Source organism: Crassostrea angulata, chromosome 2 (genome assembly GCF_025612915.1).
Source record: "Crassostrea angulata isolate pt1a10 chromosome 2, ASM2561291v2, whole genome shotgun sequence".
NCBI lineage: Eukaryota > Metazoa > Mollusca > Bivalvia > Ostreida > Ostreidae > Magallana > Magallana angulata.
The window spans coordinates 75,480,422-75,494,623 of record NC_069112.1 but is presented as its reverse complement, the minus strand read 5'-3'; the positions used below and the strand labels follow the sequence as shown (position 1 = coordinate 75,494,623).

The 14,202-nt window shown below is 34.0% G+C and overlaps 1 protein-coding gene and 1 pseudogene across 1 annotated transcript; both read left to right on the top strand.

Annotated features, from left to right (window-relative positions):
- The first annotated feature begins 1,546 nt into the window (after nt 1-1,546).
- On the top strand, nt 1,547-2,424 carry LOC128171528 (perlucin-like protein). The gene is made up of 4 exons (XM_052837307.1): nt 1,547-1,626; nt 1,715-1,806; nt 1,944-2,031; nt 2,207-2,424. The coding sequence occupies exons 1-4, from the start codon at nt 1,566-1,568 to the stop codon at nt 2,422-2,424; spliced, it is 459 nt and encodes a 152-aa protein (XP_052693267.1). The 5' UTR covers nt 1,547-1,565.
- Nucleotides 2,425-11,343: 8,919 nt separating this feature from the next.
- LOC128174870 (perlucin-like protein) lies at nt 11,344-13,245 on the top strand (annotated as a pseudogene).
- The last annotated feature ends 957 nt before the right edge of the window (nt 13,246-14,202 follow it).

Sequence of the window (14,202 nt, the reverse complement as noted above, 5' to 3'; positions counted from 1 at the left end):
GCCATAGATTATTCCTAAGCATATATGTAGTCCGTGAAAATTACTTAAATTCACGTTTAGGATTATGAATTAAAAGTTACCGCCCCAACACGTATTTTTGGATCGGGGAATAATTTAAACAAGTGCATAGTGGTTATTTCTTTATCAATGAATTGGTCACGTTACAATATAATTATATGTATAGAAAAAAGTGTATACTCAGTATTTACCGCTATAACTTTTTTTCCGGTCCTTTATACAAATTAAGACGGGAGTGTCAATGACTGATTGGTCATTGCTACTGACACTAACACGTACATGTATGGATGTACAGGTTTGTCAAAATATATATACTGTTTTATTGCAATATTTACCAGAAATCTTGTGTCACTAAAATAAGCATAATTTTCAAAAATTTTACCGTTTTATTGTAAATACATGTATTTACCAGAAATCTTGTGTCATTCACTAGTATTAGAACAATTTTTAAAAAATGGCCAATATATAAATTAATGATAGATATGGATAAATCATTAAGGTTATACGAGTTGACTATTTTTGATACGCACCTTCTACTTTAGGTTGATAGTGCTTAATAAGGATCCTCGACACCCCGTGACTTCTACTTTTTATGACAATACGTCACAACATGGTAATTTTTGCGCATTGTGAAACAGTTTAATACAACCAATCCGTCTTACCTATCTATGTGGCGCAGTGGGCGTTGCTTCGGTCAACCCATCCGCAGGTCCCGATTTCGAATACTGCAGGGATTTTTATTTTCATGAATAGCGGTAAAATTTAAAATAGTGATTTTTCCCCAAACAGTGATTTTTTGGGGCCATTTTCAAGTCAAACACATACTAAAAATCCGTATCTTTAAGTAATTTTGAAGAATGGGCTTGTAGGCAGAACTTGTAGGCAGAACTTTTTCCAGGTGTGTGGAGGACCCTTAAAATACCTACCGAATTAAGAAATAGGAGTTACTGTATTTTTTCTTATGTTTAGACGCGTATATTCACGAAATATCTAGTTACATGTTGATATTATACTTCATCATCTTACTATAACTTACAATAACAGTTGTGTAGTAATACATTTTAAACTAGGAAGTTGTCCGAAATTGTCTCTAATCCTTTTAAATTGTATATGCGACGTTTCTGTGACGGCCATGCATTCCGTCTTGACTATAAAAGCAACATATCTTCTTTTACGATATTAATCGCTGTGTGCCAATATGGAGGGACTTACCAATCAACATTTCATCGTATGAGTCAAGATGCACATCTGTGGCTACCATATATTTACTGTATATTTATCTTGTTTTCTGACACAGGTTCTGACACAGGTTAAACATAATTCTTTATGAAACACCTGTTCAAAGAGCCAATAAATGAAAACTCTCAAACTGCTGACGTATCAATTGAATCACACTTATATGGTTTACTTGAAACTGCCAATGCTGTGTTTTTGTCAATCTAAGGCCTATAAATTACACTTAAGCCTACTACCCAATATAACAGTTAACCTAATTAATTTCCTATAAATTGCCAAAAGTATTACATGATGAAGCAGTATCATTTAAAATGAAGAACGCCAAAAGTCAGCTTCTTCTTTTGATTATTGCTTTTTGGGCGTCATCAGAAGGTAAAATTCATCCTTAAAGTTGTTATAATCCGTTCCAGTTAATATGTTTTGTTTAAGTCATGTACCATTTTGTTTTGCATTTCTAAAGCATCACTCATCCGATGCGAAAAAGGATGGGTTCAATTTGGAAAGAAATGCTATAAATTCTCATCTTATACAGCGACATTTAAAGACGCCATGGTAAGATAATACATGTATATTACAATTATACACCATGCAGTGTATGTAAACTACCAAAATCGCACTCCAAGGAAATTATAATGTGTTTTAATGTTTCTTTCATGAACTTAATAACTGTTCTTTTTAACGAAACTTAGGTGATGTGTAACAACAATGGGGGTCGACTTTTAGAGTTGCAAAGCAGAGCGGAAGAAAACTGGGTCGATTTACATTGTCGCGTCAGAGGTAAGAGAGAGAGAGAGAGAGAGAGAGAGAGAGAGAGAGAGAGAGAGAGAGAGAGAGAGAGAGAGAGAGAGAGAGCGGTGTGTGTGTCTCTCAAGAAAATTACAAGAACATTTATCTATTTTATATTCAATTTTCATAGAACCACATCAAATCAAATTCTGAATAACTATTTCAGGTTATGGATTTGGAGTGTGGCTGGGCCTGACTGATCGTCAGAGAGAAGGTCAATATGTGGCCATGTCTGATGCTCGCAGACCACGCTATAGCAACTGGGTGAGAGGGGAACCCAACAATGGTAACAGACAGGAACACTGCGCCATGTATTGGATCGCAAGAAGGGGATGGAATGATACCGTTTGCACAGGAAGAATGAACTATGTATGTAAGAAATAAAGAACATTTCTAAATGACTTAAGAGTGTTATATATAAAAGAAAAAGTTGTAACAGCAAAATGTTTGATAAGGCATTGCATTATCATCAAACCTTTAATACTGTTGCAATGGTTCACCACTACTTTTCAGATTTTCAGATACATACTCTATAATATATCCCAATAGTCATTGAATTGATATATTCAAAGTGTTTTATCAAACAAATAATCTCAATTAGTAAACAATGAATAACGACTTAGACTCCAAACAGTATGGTGGCATATCTCTGCCCCTTGTGTGCAAGTTATTTTTTATTTATTATGTCGACATGCAAGATAAATATGTTGACATGCAAGATAGTTATGTCAACATGCAACATAACTATGTTGACGTGCAAGAAAACTACAATCAAATGAGAGTTATAAAAAATCTCAAATATCGCAAACATGTGACATCCAAGATGCTAGATACGCTACCTATTGATGTCAACATGCAGCTTATTTATATTAACTTGCAACTTCTTTATGTCGACATGCAACTTAGTTATGTTAACATGTAAGATAAATATGTTGATATACAACATATTTATGTTGACATGCAACTTAGTTATGTTGACATACAACTTATAAGTTGCATGTCAACATATTTATCTCGAATGTAACATAACTAAGTTGCATGTCAACATATTCATCTCGCATGTCAACACAAGTAAGTTGCATGTTGACATAAATCAGTTGCATGTCGTCATAAATAGGTTGCATGTTGATCTAAATAAGTTTCATGTCAGCATATTTATCTTGCATATCAATATAAATAAGTTGCATGTCGACATAAAAAGGTAGCATCTAGCATCTTGAATGTCACAGGTGGGCAATATTTGAGATTTTTTGAGATTTTGTATAAATCTTATCTGATTGCAATTTTCTTGCATGTCAACATAATTTTTTGCATGTTGACATAATTATCTTGCATGTCTATATTCATAGTGTGTAGTTAAGACTGGCAATCTCTCTCTCTCTCTCTCTCTCTCTCTCTCTCTCTCTCTCTCTCTCTCTCTCTCTCTCATTGAATTTCAAATACAAGACATGGCTCTCTGTGTTACTATTTGGTATAACACAAACTTTTACTGTTCATATTTTTGTGCTATTTATAGTAACATTGGCACTCTTGCTAATTTTTTCACGATACCAGTAACAATTCATATGTCAAAATTAAAACAATCATTCCTTTTTACGAGTGTGCTTTAACATATTAGATTATTTATGAAATTGAAGTCATTTTTTTGACCAAATAACCATTAATTGGACTGCAGTTAAACAATTCGAGATAAGTTATAAGTCACAATTTTAAGGTTTGTAAGGTTTTTATTTTCCTTAACAGTACCCCCCCCCCCCTTCATTAAAAAACCCCAAACTAACAAAAACACAACAAAAACAAAAACGAAAACATCTCACCACATATTGGACAGTAGATAGATGCTGCGCATGCTGGTTTAGATTACTCATCAGGCGACGGTCTGTTTGACAATGACCGAAAATGCACATTGACCTTCATCGATACTTAGGTGTGATTCAGTTAATTATGAAATACTAGAGCGGTGTTCATTTCTCTCATTTTCTCCATTTAACAACATGAAATGATACTCACAGATTTGCATGTTTGATTTTCATGGGAATTATCTAAATAAAATCTCCATTTTGTATCCGTCAGAGCTTGATTCATTTACAAATACAAGAAGTGATTTGACTTTGAATTTCTCCGGGTGTTTTCTTTTCTTGAGAGCTCCTTTTATATAATTAATTTATCATTAAAATAAGAGGCATTCACAACTAATTCAAGTCCAAGTTCATTTATTTCATTTAAAACAAATTATGTTACATGAGTTAAAGAGAAAATAATTACAAAAGGATATAAAATGTAGTAACGTAGGGGTAAAGATGTATTACATGTATCGTAAAGAACATGGTTACTGGCCTTAAAGTTAATTTTTGATCTAGTCTGTAGCACCATCGCAGATCGAGATACATTGAAGTAGTAATGACCATCTTAATCTCATCATAAATTCTTTCGTGTCAAAAGTTCCTGAAAACATAGTATCTTTTGATACTTCTGCCCAATTTCTTGATAAACTACGGAAGCCCATATAGGACCTATCAAAAAATATTTTTGAATTTGATATAACGAATTCTTGAATTTGTTAAAACGAATTTAAATCGTTATAACGAATTGTTGAATCCGTTATAACGAATTTAACTTGTTATAACAAATTTTAGGAATTCGTTATAACGAATTTAATCTGTTATAACAAATTCGCTGAATTCGTTATTTCAAATTTTGAAATCTGTTTTAACAAATGAAATTTGAAATAACGAATTCTTAAATTCGTTATTTCAAAGTTTTAATTGTAATTTCGGCTTTTTTAAATCGGTTAAAACATATTTTCATCCAATTTGTGGTAACAAATTTTATGTTTTGGGGAACAATTTAGACGGAGCGGACTTCATTTGTCCCATATCGGCGTACGACGAAATGTGCCGATCAATTGATCGGCGTTAAACGGCGAAATGGTAAATGAGGTAAACTGGCGTAAAAACAAAAGTGGAGGAACATATTGTCACAGCTGTTGCTGTAACCATGGTAACAGATGTAACAATTCCAAAAGACACCTTACTTTATCAGCTTTGCTAGAATTCCTACATGATAGAATCAAAATATTTAAGAACTGTTATATATGTAGTAATGCAATTTCACCAAAAATACAATTTATACAGATTTGTTTCGACAGGTTTCTGTGCAAAATTCGAAAAATTTGTTTAATTAATGCTATCAATCGATGAGCATGCTGATTTATTAACATATATCTACATTTTTAATGTCATTACATCACCAAACCGTGAGATTACGTTATACTTAAAAAAATACCGGTCTGGAATAGAAATTGATTTAAGGATAAGGAATCATTCTTTTGAGTATTACTAGTCTCAGGTGATTCTGGCCGGGACATGTTCAAAATCAAATAAAGCTCGAAGGGATTTATGATAGATTTGACAACGCTTGGCCAAAATTATCAACTCATAATATTTAAAGAATGATTTCTACACTTTAAAATAACATTTTAAAACTACTGTTTTTTAATGAATAACACATGCTATGTATTATTACGCAGCGCAGCCAATACTGTTTTTCGGTTATGCTGTTAGTCACGCCCATTTTGTGTCGCTCGTTTTTTTTAATGAAATTATTGGGCCGGGTCATCACAGTAAACGACACTTAAAAATATAATATTTTATATGATGTAGCCAGGCATTATAATCAGGATATGCGCATGCGTAAACCAACTTTCCATCAGAACGATGTATAGAATAGGTTATTTTTTATATAGTACAACCAGGAACTATAACCAGGATATGTGCATGCGTGTACCGACTTTTCGGTAAACGTTTGGGAGGAAATTCGAAAGCTGTTTGGGGGGAACTTCGAACTGATATTTACGCAATTTAAAAAATATAGGAAAATTCGATTTTTACATTATAAATGTTCATTAAGAGAGATAGGAATGTTGTGTACATTAGATTTACACCAAAATGTTGAAAAAATATTAGTATTTGAGAGAACAATAAAGAGCAATGTTACAGGAAAACAACAGGCACTTAGCATTGGAGTGGAGGAGGGGGGGGGGGGTGGAGTGGAGCAGAGACAGGGGGACGAGACTACCCCCTTCAGCACACGTTTTCTCGCAGCAAACATGTTTCTTATATTTACATATAAAAGGTGAATTAACAAAGAGTTGCCCCCCCCCCCCCCCCAATATTTTTGGACCAGGTAAAAACTGAAATGAAAGGGAGGATATAAACTGTAAAATTGAAGTTAAAGGTTCACCAAACCCCCTACCCCCACGGATCAGGATTTTTAAATGTTTTAATAGCATAGTCTACATATTACCAGGGTTAGTGTTCGTATCACCAGGGTCTGTATACCCATAACCTTGGTCAATATTACGATTATCAGGATGTCTGTATCTATTACCATGGTCAGTGTACGTATCACCATTGTCTGTGTGCCCATCACCTGGGTCTGCATACAAATAATCTGGGTCAGTGAACGTATCATCAGGGTCAGTGTACGTATCACCAGGGTCAGTGTTCGTATCACCAGGGTTTGTATACCCATAACCTGGGTCAGTATTACGATTATCAGGATGTCTATATCTATTACCAGGGTCAGTGACGTATCACCAGAGTCTGTGTGCCCATCACCAAGTCAGAAGGTCTTAATGCATATCACCAAGGTCAGTATACATATCACCAGGGTCTGGGTGCCCATTACCAGGGTCTCAAAACTTATATATATTGTTATAGGTATTGAGACCAAGATGATGGGTATACTGACTCTGGTTACGCGTATACATGTACAGACACTTGTAATTGGGTACACTAACCTTTGTTATCGGTAAACTGACCCTGGTAATGGGTATACTGATTCTGGATATGGGTATACAGACGCTGGTGCTGTGCACTCTGGCCCTAATAATAAATACTAGTATGCAGACCCTGGTGTAAGGCATATAGACCCTGGTGAAACGTACACTGACCCTGGTGATAGGCATTGAGACCTTGGTGATGCTTACGTGGATTTCTGGCTATGGGTAAACAGACCCTGGTGATGAGCACAAAGACATATTGACCCTCGGGATAGTTATTGAGACCCTGGTGTCCTGATGATGGGTATACTGAATCTGGTTATGTGTATACGGAACCGGGTGATACGTACACCAACTCTGGTAATACGTATTCTGACCCTTGTGATGGGTATACAGACCCTGGTGATGGGCACACAGATCGACCTTGGTGAGGGGTTATGGATAGAGCTACATGGGGTCGATGTTTTGACCACCCTTACCCCTCCCCAATAACCCCTGGAAAGAAAAGAAAAACAAAATGAATTATCCCTCTCCTCCTAACCTTGGATTTTTTCATATTGAATCTAAGCGTAGGTGTTTGTATGAGATACAGTAATATTGGTTTCTTTCTTACTGGTATATGTAAGGAAACCGTGATATTTTGTTCAGGCAGGTGGCATCGTAAAAAAGTGAAAAGAGGGGGTGGGGTAGGAGAATCGCCAACAATTCCTGACTGGCCAAAAAAAATGTTTTTCAAAACTTCGAAAATCGAACACCGTGCAAGCGTTGAAAGATATCGTATTCATCGGTAAAAGGCGATTAGAATAGCAAATTTTAAAATCGTTTAAAGAGAAATCTGACTGTATCAAAATAATTACAGATTCAACTTTCTGAATCTACGATACTTAAAATAACTAGATGCGTCAAAACAGTAGACCTCTTTCATAATCTTTTTTTGCTATAAAATCGAATTTATTTTGCATAGCTTTATAAGGAAATTTCCCCCGTGTTGACCTCGTGACGTCACTGAAGCCTTGTTATCCCCCATTTTTTTTTGTTATCTTGATTAAATTTCTAAAAGCAGGTAAAAATAGGCATTTTGAAGAGGCGTAACTCCATTATTTTTGCATCGATTTCGATGCAGTTTTTGCATTATTTTTAATTCTGGTAAATAAATTCTATAACATCAGTTCAACATTTGCTGGGCTGCAGGTACCCTTTAATAAATCAACATGCTCATTGATTAAAAGCGTTAACTAAACAATTTTCGTCGAAACAAATCTGTATATCCTGCATGGAAATTTTTTGTGAAAATGGATAGCAGTTCTTAAATATTGTGTTTCTATCAATGTAGGAATTCTAGCAAAACCGATAAAGTAAGATGTCTTTTGGATTTGTTACATATGTTTCCATGGTTACAGCAACAGCTGTGACAATATGTCCCTCCACTTTCGTTTTTACGCCAGTTCACTTCATTTACTATTTCGCCGGTTAACGCCGATCAATTGATCGGCACATTTCGTCGTACGCCGATATGGGACGAATAAAGTCCGCCCTGTTTAATTTGATCCCCAAAACATAAAATTTGTTACCACAAATTGGATGAAAATATATTATTACCGATTAAATTACGAATTAAAACTTTGAAATAACGAATTCAAGAATTCGTTATTTCAAATTTAATTTGTTAAAACAGATTTCAAAATTTGAAATAACGAATTCAGCGAATTTGTTATAACGAATTAAATTCGTTATAACGAATTCCTAAAATTTGTTATAACAAATTTAATTCGTTATAACGGATTCAACAATTTGTTATAACGATTTAAATTCGTTTTAACAAATTCAAGAATTCGTTATATCAAATTCAAAAATATTTTTTGATAGGTCCTAAATGGGCTTCCGTAATAAACCAATTAAAGTCAAATAAATTCATAAATCGATTACCTTACTTTATTAGAACATATTTAAGGTTGACTGAGCTAAGAATAAACACAAAAATACAAAAAAAACTAATAAAAACACACAACAAACTAAGATATGAGATAAATGAAAATAAACGTCAATTAGTTTTGCTTATTAGGAACTGTGAATAACAACGCTAATGTATGCATGCATAGTTTCCATTAATTTCTACAAGGTGTCTGACAAAACAACTGCTTGCAAATTGCGACACATGAATTGCACTAAAATTAAACCATTCAATAGTTACTTAGTTAACATATTTCTATTTTCAATATCCAATTTGTTGTCTTGTGATGATATCACTTTAACGCAAAAGCCCGATCTATTCTTTGGCTGTATACGGTCAATCATTGATGTAACCTCACAGGACTTGTTCAGGTAACTACGCTCAACCAATGTTAAAATCACAATACTGAATAATTTTACTCTCTGTGTTGTCCATACAATACCAGACTCCGTCGTCACCGATTTTCCTCAAGTCAATACTCAGCCTCAAATCTGAGGTTTTACCTCAAGTTAATGCACTTTTCTTTACAGGATTTGAGTTGAGGATTGAGTTGAGAGATTTGAAATTTTTGGTGACGGTGGTGCCAGGAACCTATGATATATAAAATAAGTTTTGTAAACTCTTCATTCAACGAATGACGAGATATTACACTTCAGATGATATATCGCATGCTAAGCCGCACGTGTGTGGCGACCAAATACGCAGTATATTTCAGCTGGGTTTTTTTCTTCCAAACATCACGCACTATTGAAATTATTAGTACTCAAATTCCAATAAACTTGTTCGTAAAATGTTGCATGCGCACTGTCAATAACCGACGCAGTTGTTATTAACACCATGTATACAGTTACAGAGAAATAAAGGGGCAATTAATGCAGGATTCCACATTTATTGGGCAAGACTCTACGATGGCAACATTATAACAATTTAACAGACATACATTTTACAAACAAGTCGGATATAGCCAGTAGTGGCCTCCGGACTCAAGACTCTGGGTGAGTCGAGTTGGACGTGGCCGAGGCTGACCGCCGCATTCCGGACTGCCGATTGACAATTGTACATAACTATATATAAGAATCTGAACAAAGAATATAAATTGACAGGTGATGACATAAGTAAGCCGAGTGAAAGGTTCAGAGATATAAACTAATCAAATAACTCAATGAGTCTTTGATGTCTAAGAAATGAGAACTTATAATTGCACAATGTTGTTTTAAGAGATTAACAGTCCTTGAGACATGGCACTCTGTCTCTTTGAAATCACATATAGAGTCCGAAAAGTGTCAATCACTAATAAATATGTAACTTTGTAAGAAATAAATTGTGAGAAAATATTACGAAAGATGTTGAATTTTGAAAGTAAAGTCCAAAGTAAAGTAATAATTGAACAGTGAATTTTTCACGTTTTGGGGTATTTTCCGTACCGGGCGATTACTAGGGAATTAGCTCAACACTTACTGTATTTTCCACATTTTTTCCAGTTAATAACACAATTATACAAACAGTTACTTTCCACTCTATACACAATAAAAAGGGGAAACTCGCTTATTAATAATTCTAACTCGATGTTAACCTACAGTGAGGGAAAAACGGATTACACGGACGACTTGTACCTTGACTCTTCACCTCTAACTATCAAACTCTAACTCTCTACTCTCTTCAACTAACTTACAATCATCTATAAAATATAATGATAATATTTTACTGGCGTGACCATCTAAATAATTGACATGTGTAAATCATCAAATCAGAGAATATTTCTTTATCCCTAAACTGACCATCTCCCAGGTAAACGCCCATTTATTCACCTGCGTTAATCTGCTAATTGTTATGTAATTGCACTAACTCTATTAGCGTCAAACACACATTTGTTAGCTGTAACCATTGTCCTCCAATCCTGCTTTTCTAATAAGTATATTTCCTAAAGCTTCACTTGATTACTTTGATGTCCTATTTCTGTGTTACTGTTAAGACTTTTGATAAACATCAATTTAAATTCTATCACACCACAGTCAGAGGAATTTCATGATAATTAAGAAGAGTAAATACCGTTAATTTACTAACAAGCTAAACTATAGAAAATGTTCGCAACATGTAAAATAGACATTTAAAATGGGGATATTATCATGAATGCAAGATTTTCAATATTGAGCTGCTTCATTGCTAGTAACAAGAACGAGCACCGCCTTTGTTAACGGCCTCTTGTGTCCTATACATGTATGCACTTGAATTTGAGTGAATAAATAAGATAAACACGACAATATACATGAACTAGGGCAAGTACTGCATTTACAAGATATGTTTTATAGAGTATAGAATTATTAATCTCTAAAGGAACATTATTGATAGTTTGTCACGTAACGTTAAATTTACCATATAAAAATTGCTTTTAAAACAATTTGTTGTTTAAACAAACTTTCAAAGTTTTTCAATAGCGTATAATATTTCATATAACAACTTGCTCTCATTAATGTACCACTTGATACTTAGGAACAGATAACCTACATATCTATATATAAGTTTATACATTTAGACTTCAGTTTCTTTTTTTAACCGGTTAAAATCCAGAATGGAAAGTGGAAAAAGTCAGCTTTGGTTTTTAATCATTGTCTCTCTGACTTCTACGGCGGATAAAGTTTTACATTTTTAAAACGAAATGGGATCAAATGTTCTTTAATATCGCTGCTTCTTTGGTTGAAATATCTCTGTCTGATTTAATGTTTTATGATTTTAAAGTATCAGGGACAAATTGCGAAAGAGGATGGGTTCATTTTGGAAAGAAATGCTATAAATTCTCATCTTATACAGCGACATTTAAAGACGCTATGATAAGAGAATATTTATCCAAACAATAAAATGCTTTCTTTGGTGATTCATGCGGGATATGACAGGCCTCTCACGCTCATTTTTGTTACTGGGGTCGGGGCCAATGGATTGGGAAAAATGCGACGTTTTGATATAAATTAGGATTTCTTTTCCCTTGCTTAATGAACAGTCCCCTAAACAAAAACCAGGGTACATTGATAAGATTTTTTAAAAGTAAATTAAAAAAAGAAAAAAGTTTAAAACTGGGAACATGAGTGCATAATAATGAGAAGGAAAAAAAGTTTATTCAAAGTGTGTGATACAAGTTTGTGACTGAAGATGTAAAATTTCCCAAAAGTGTTTTGTGTATAGTAGCTAGCTATATGTCAAATGGCAAAGAAAATTATATGAAGGTGGCGACATTGCAGAAAAAATACATAATCCGCGTTTTTCTGTTATGATCGCTACCTTCAAAACGCGCATGTATCATCAAAGAAAACATTTCATTGTTAAAATATTTTCTTCTTTCTTTTCACTGATGAACAAATTGATTATAAAAAGTAAGTAAAATTCACTAAATTACTGTCAATGTACCTAAGTACGTTAGCTAAAAGAAACAGCGCTAAATCGTCTCCTGTGAGACTTCGAGTCTGACATCAACATGATTATTTCGTGCAATCCATGATATTTTTCTTAGATCCCTGTAGGTTTCGACCAATCGATAAATAGGCGTGTCAATTTCATTCATGTCAGTTACCTGTCAGTTTCAGCCGCTGTAGATTTCGACAAATCAGTAAACAGGGCGTGTAGGTTTCGGCTGGTTGTTTCTTTGGAGCAAGACTATAAGTTTCATAAGTAGAGGGAATCCTACGTAGCAGATGTAAATATAGCTGTATATCTGTTATCTAGTTTACAATTATACACCATGCAATGTTTGTAAATACCACAATCGCACTTCAAGGAAATTTATAATTCACATTTTCATCAATGTGTTCCTCCGTTTTTAATGTTTCTTTTATGAATCTTATTTTAATCAATGTTTGCTTGGTATCTGATAAGTGTAAATGTGCATTTATACAAAATATATATTACAATAGCATATGGCTTTTCAAAACATTTGACATATAATGTCACTTAGACAATGCTAAACTGTTCTTTTTAACGAACCTTCAGGTGATCTGTAACAACAATGGGGCTCGACTTTTGGAGCTGCAAAGCAAAGTGGAAGAAAACTGGATTGATTTACAGTGTCGTGTTAGAAGTTGGTGTGTGTGTGTGTGTGTGTGTGTGTGTGTGTGTGTGTGTGTGTGTGTGTGAGAGAGAGAGAGAGAGAGAGAGAGAGAGAGAGAGAGAGAGAAAGAGCATTTGTCTTTTGTATTAAATTTTCATAAAACCACAACAAATCAAATTCTGAATAACTACTTCAGGTTATGGATTTGGAGTGTGGCTGGGTCTGACTGATCTTCAGAGAGAAGGTCAATATGTGACCATGTCTGATGCTCGCAGACCACGCTATAGCAACTGGATGAGAGGGGAACCTAACAATGGTAACGGAAACGAACACTGCGCCTTGTACTGGATCACAAGAAGCGGATGGAATGATGGCGTTTGCAAAGAAAAAATAAATTTTGTATGTAAGAAATAAAGAACATTTCTAAATGACTAATCAGTGTTATACAGTATAAAAGAAAACGTCTAACAGAAAATGTTTAATAGGGTTCTGCATTATCATCAAATCTTTTTATACTGTTGCTATCCTTCACCACTACTACTTTTCAGATTTTCAGATAAATACTGATTAATTTGTATTGACATATTTAAAGTGTTTTATCAAACAAATACAGCTCAATCAATATACAATAAGTAATTACTTAAATTCAAAACAGCGATCAAAGAACTGAAGTACTGGAAACCAGTTTTTTTTTTTGACATGTCATTATTCATATTGTGTGGTAAAGACCGACTATCTCTTTTCTCTCTCTCTCTCTCTCTCTCTCTCTCTCTCTCTCTCTCTCTCTCTCTCTCTCATGCTTTTGGTTATTTTTTTTAAGCGGATATTAACAAAAGTATGTCTGTCTCGTAGAAATAATCAACAGTAGTTTGAATTTTGAAACAAGACATGGCTCTTTTTGTAATTATTGGTATAGCAGAAGCGTTTACTTTTTTTTAGTTTTTTGAGCTATTTATAATAACACTGGCGATTTGTCTGCCTACAGAGTCCGTCTAAAAATGAACCATTACGACTTTTTTGGTGTTGTTTAATATGAAATCAAGCGCTTATAATTTCTTAAGATTTCTTTTTCAAACATTTGAAAACACAAATATCTGATCACTTTATAGCTGAATTGCATTGTACCAATTTTTTTTTCATACATACTTGAATCGAAATATCTAATAAATTATTATCTTTTTTTTGTTTCCTAGTAGAACTGAGACCATAAATATGTAGCCAATGCATTTGAACGCAGCCAATGAATCCAAACCACGTATTCTTGCTAATTTCTTCACAATTACCAGTATAGCATCTCATCAGTCAATATTAATGCAATCATTTCTTTCTACGAGTTTGATTTAACATATTATATTATTTATGAAATTGAAGACAATTTTTTCACAGATCTAT

Bases quoted from the DNA above. Each gene is read 5' to 3' on its own strand.
- LOC128171528 (XM_052837307.1), top strand. From the start codon at position 1,566: ATGAAGAACGCCAAAAGTCAGCTTCTTCTTTTGATTATTGCTTTTTGG. The intron at 1,627-1,714 runs GTAAAATTCATC...GCATTTCTAAAG, and splicing joins TTTTTGGGCGTCATCAGAAG to CATCACTCATCCGATGCGAA. The intron at 1,807-1,943 runs GTAAGATAATAC...AACGAAACTTAG, and splicing joins CGACATTTAAAGACGCCATG to GTGATGTGTAACAACAATGG.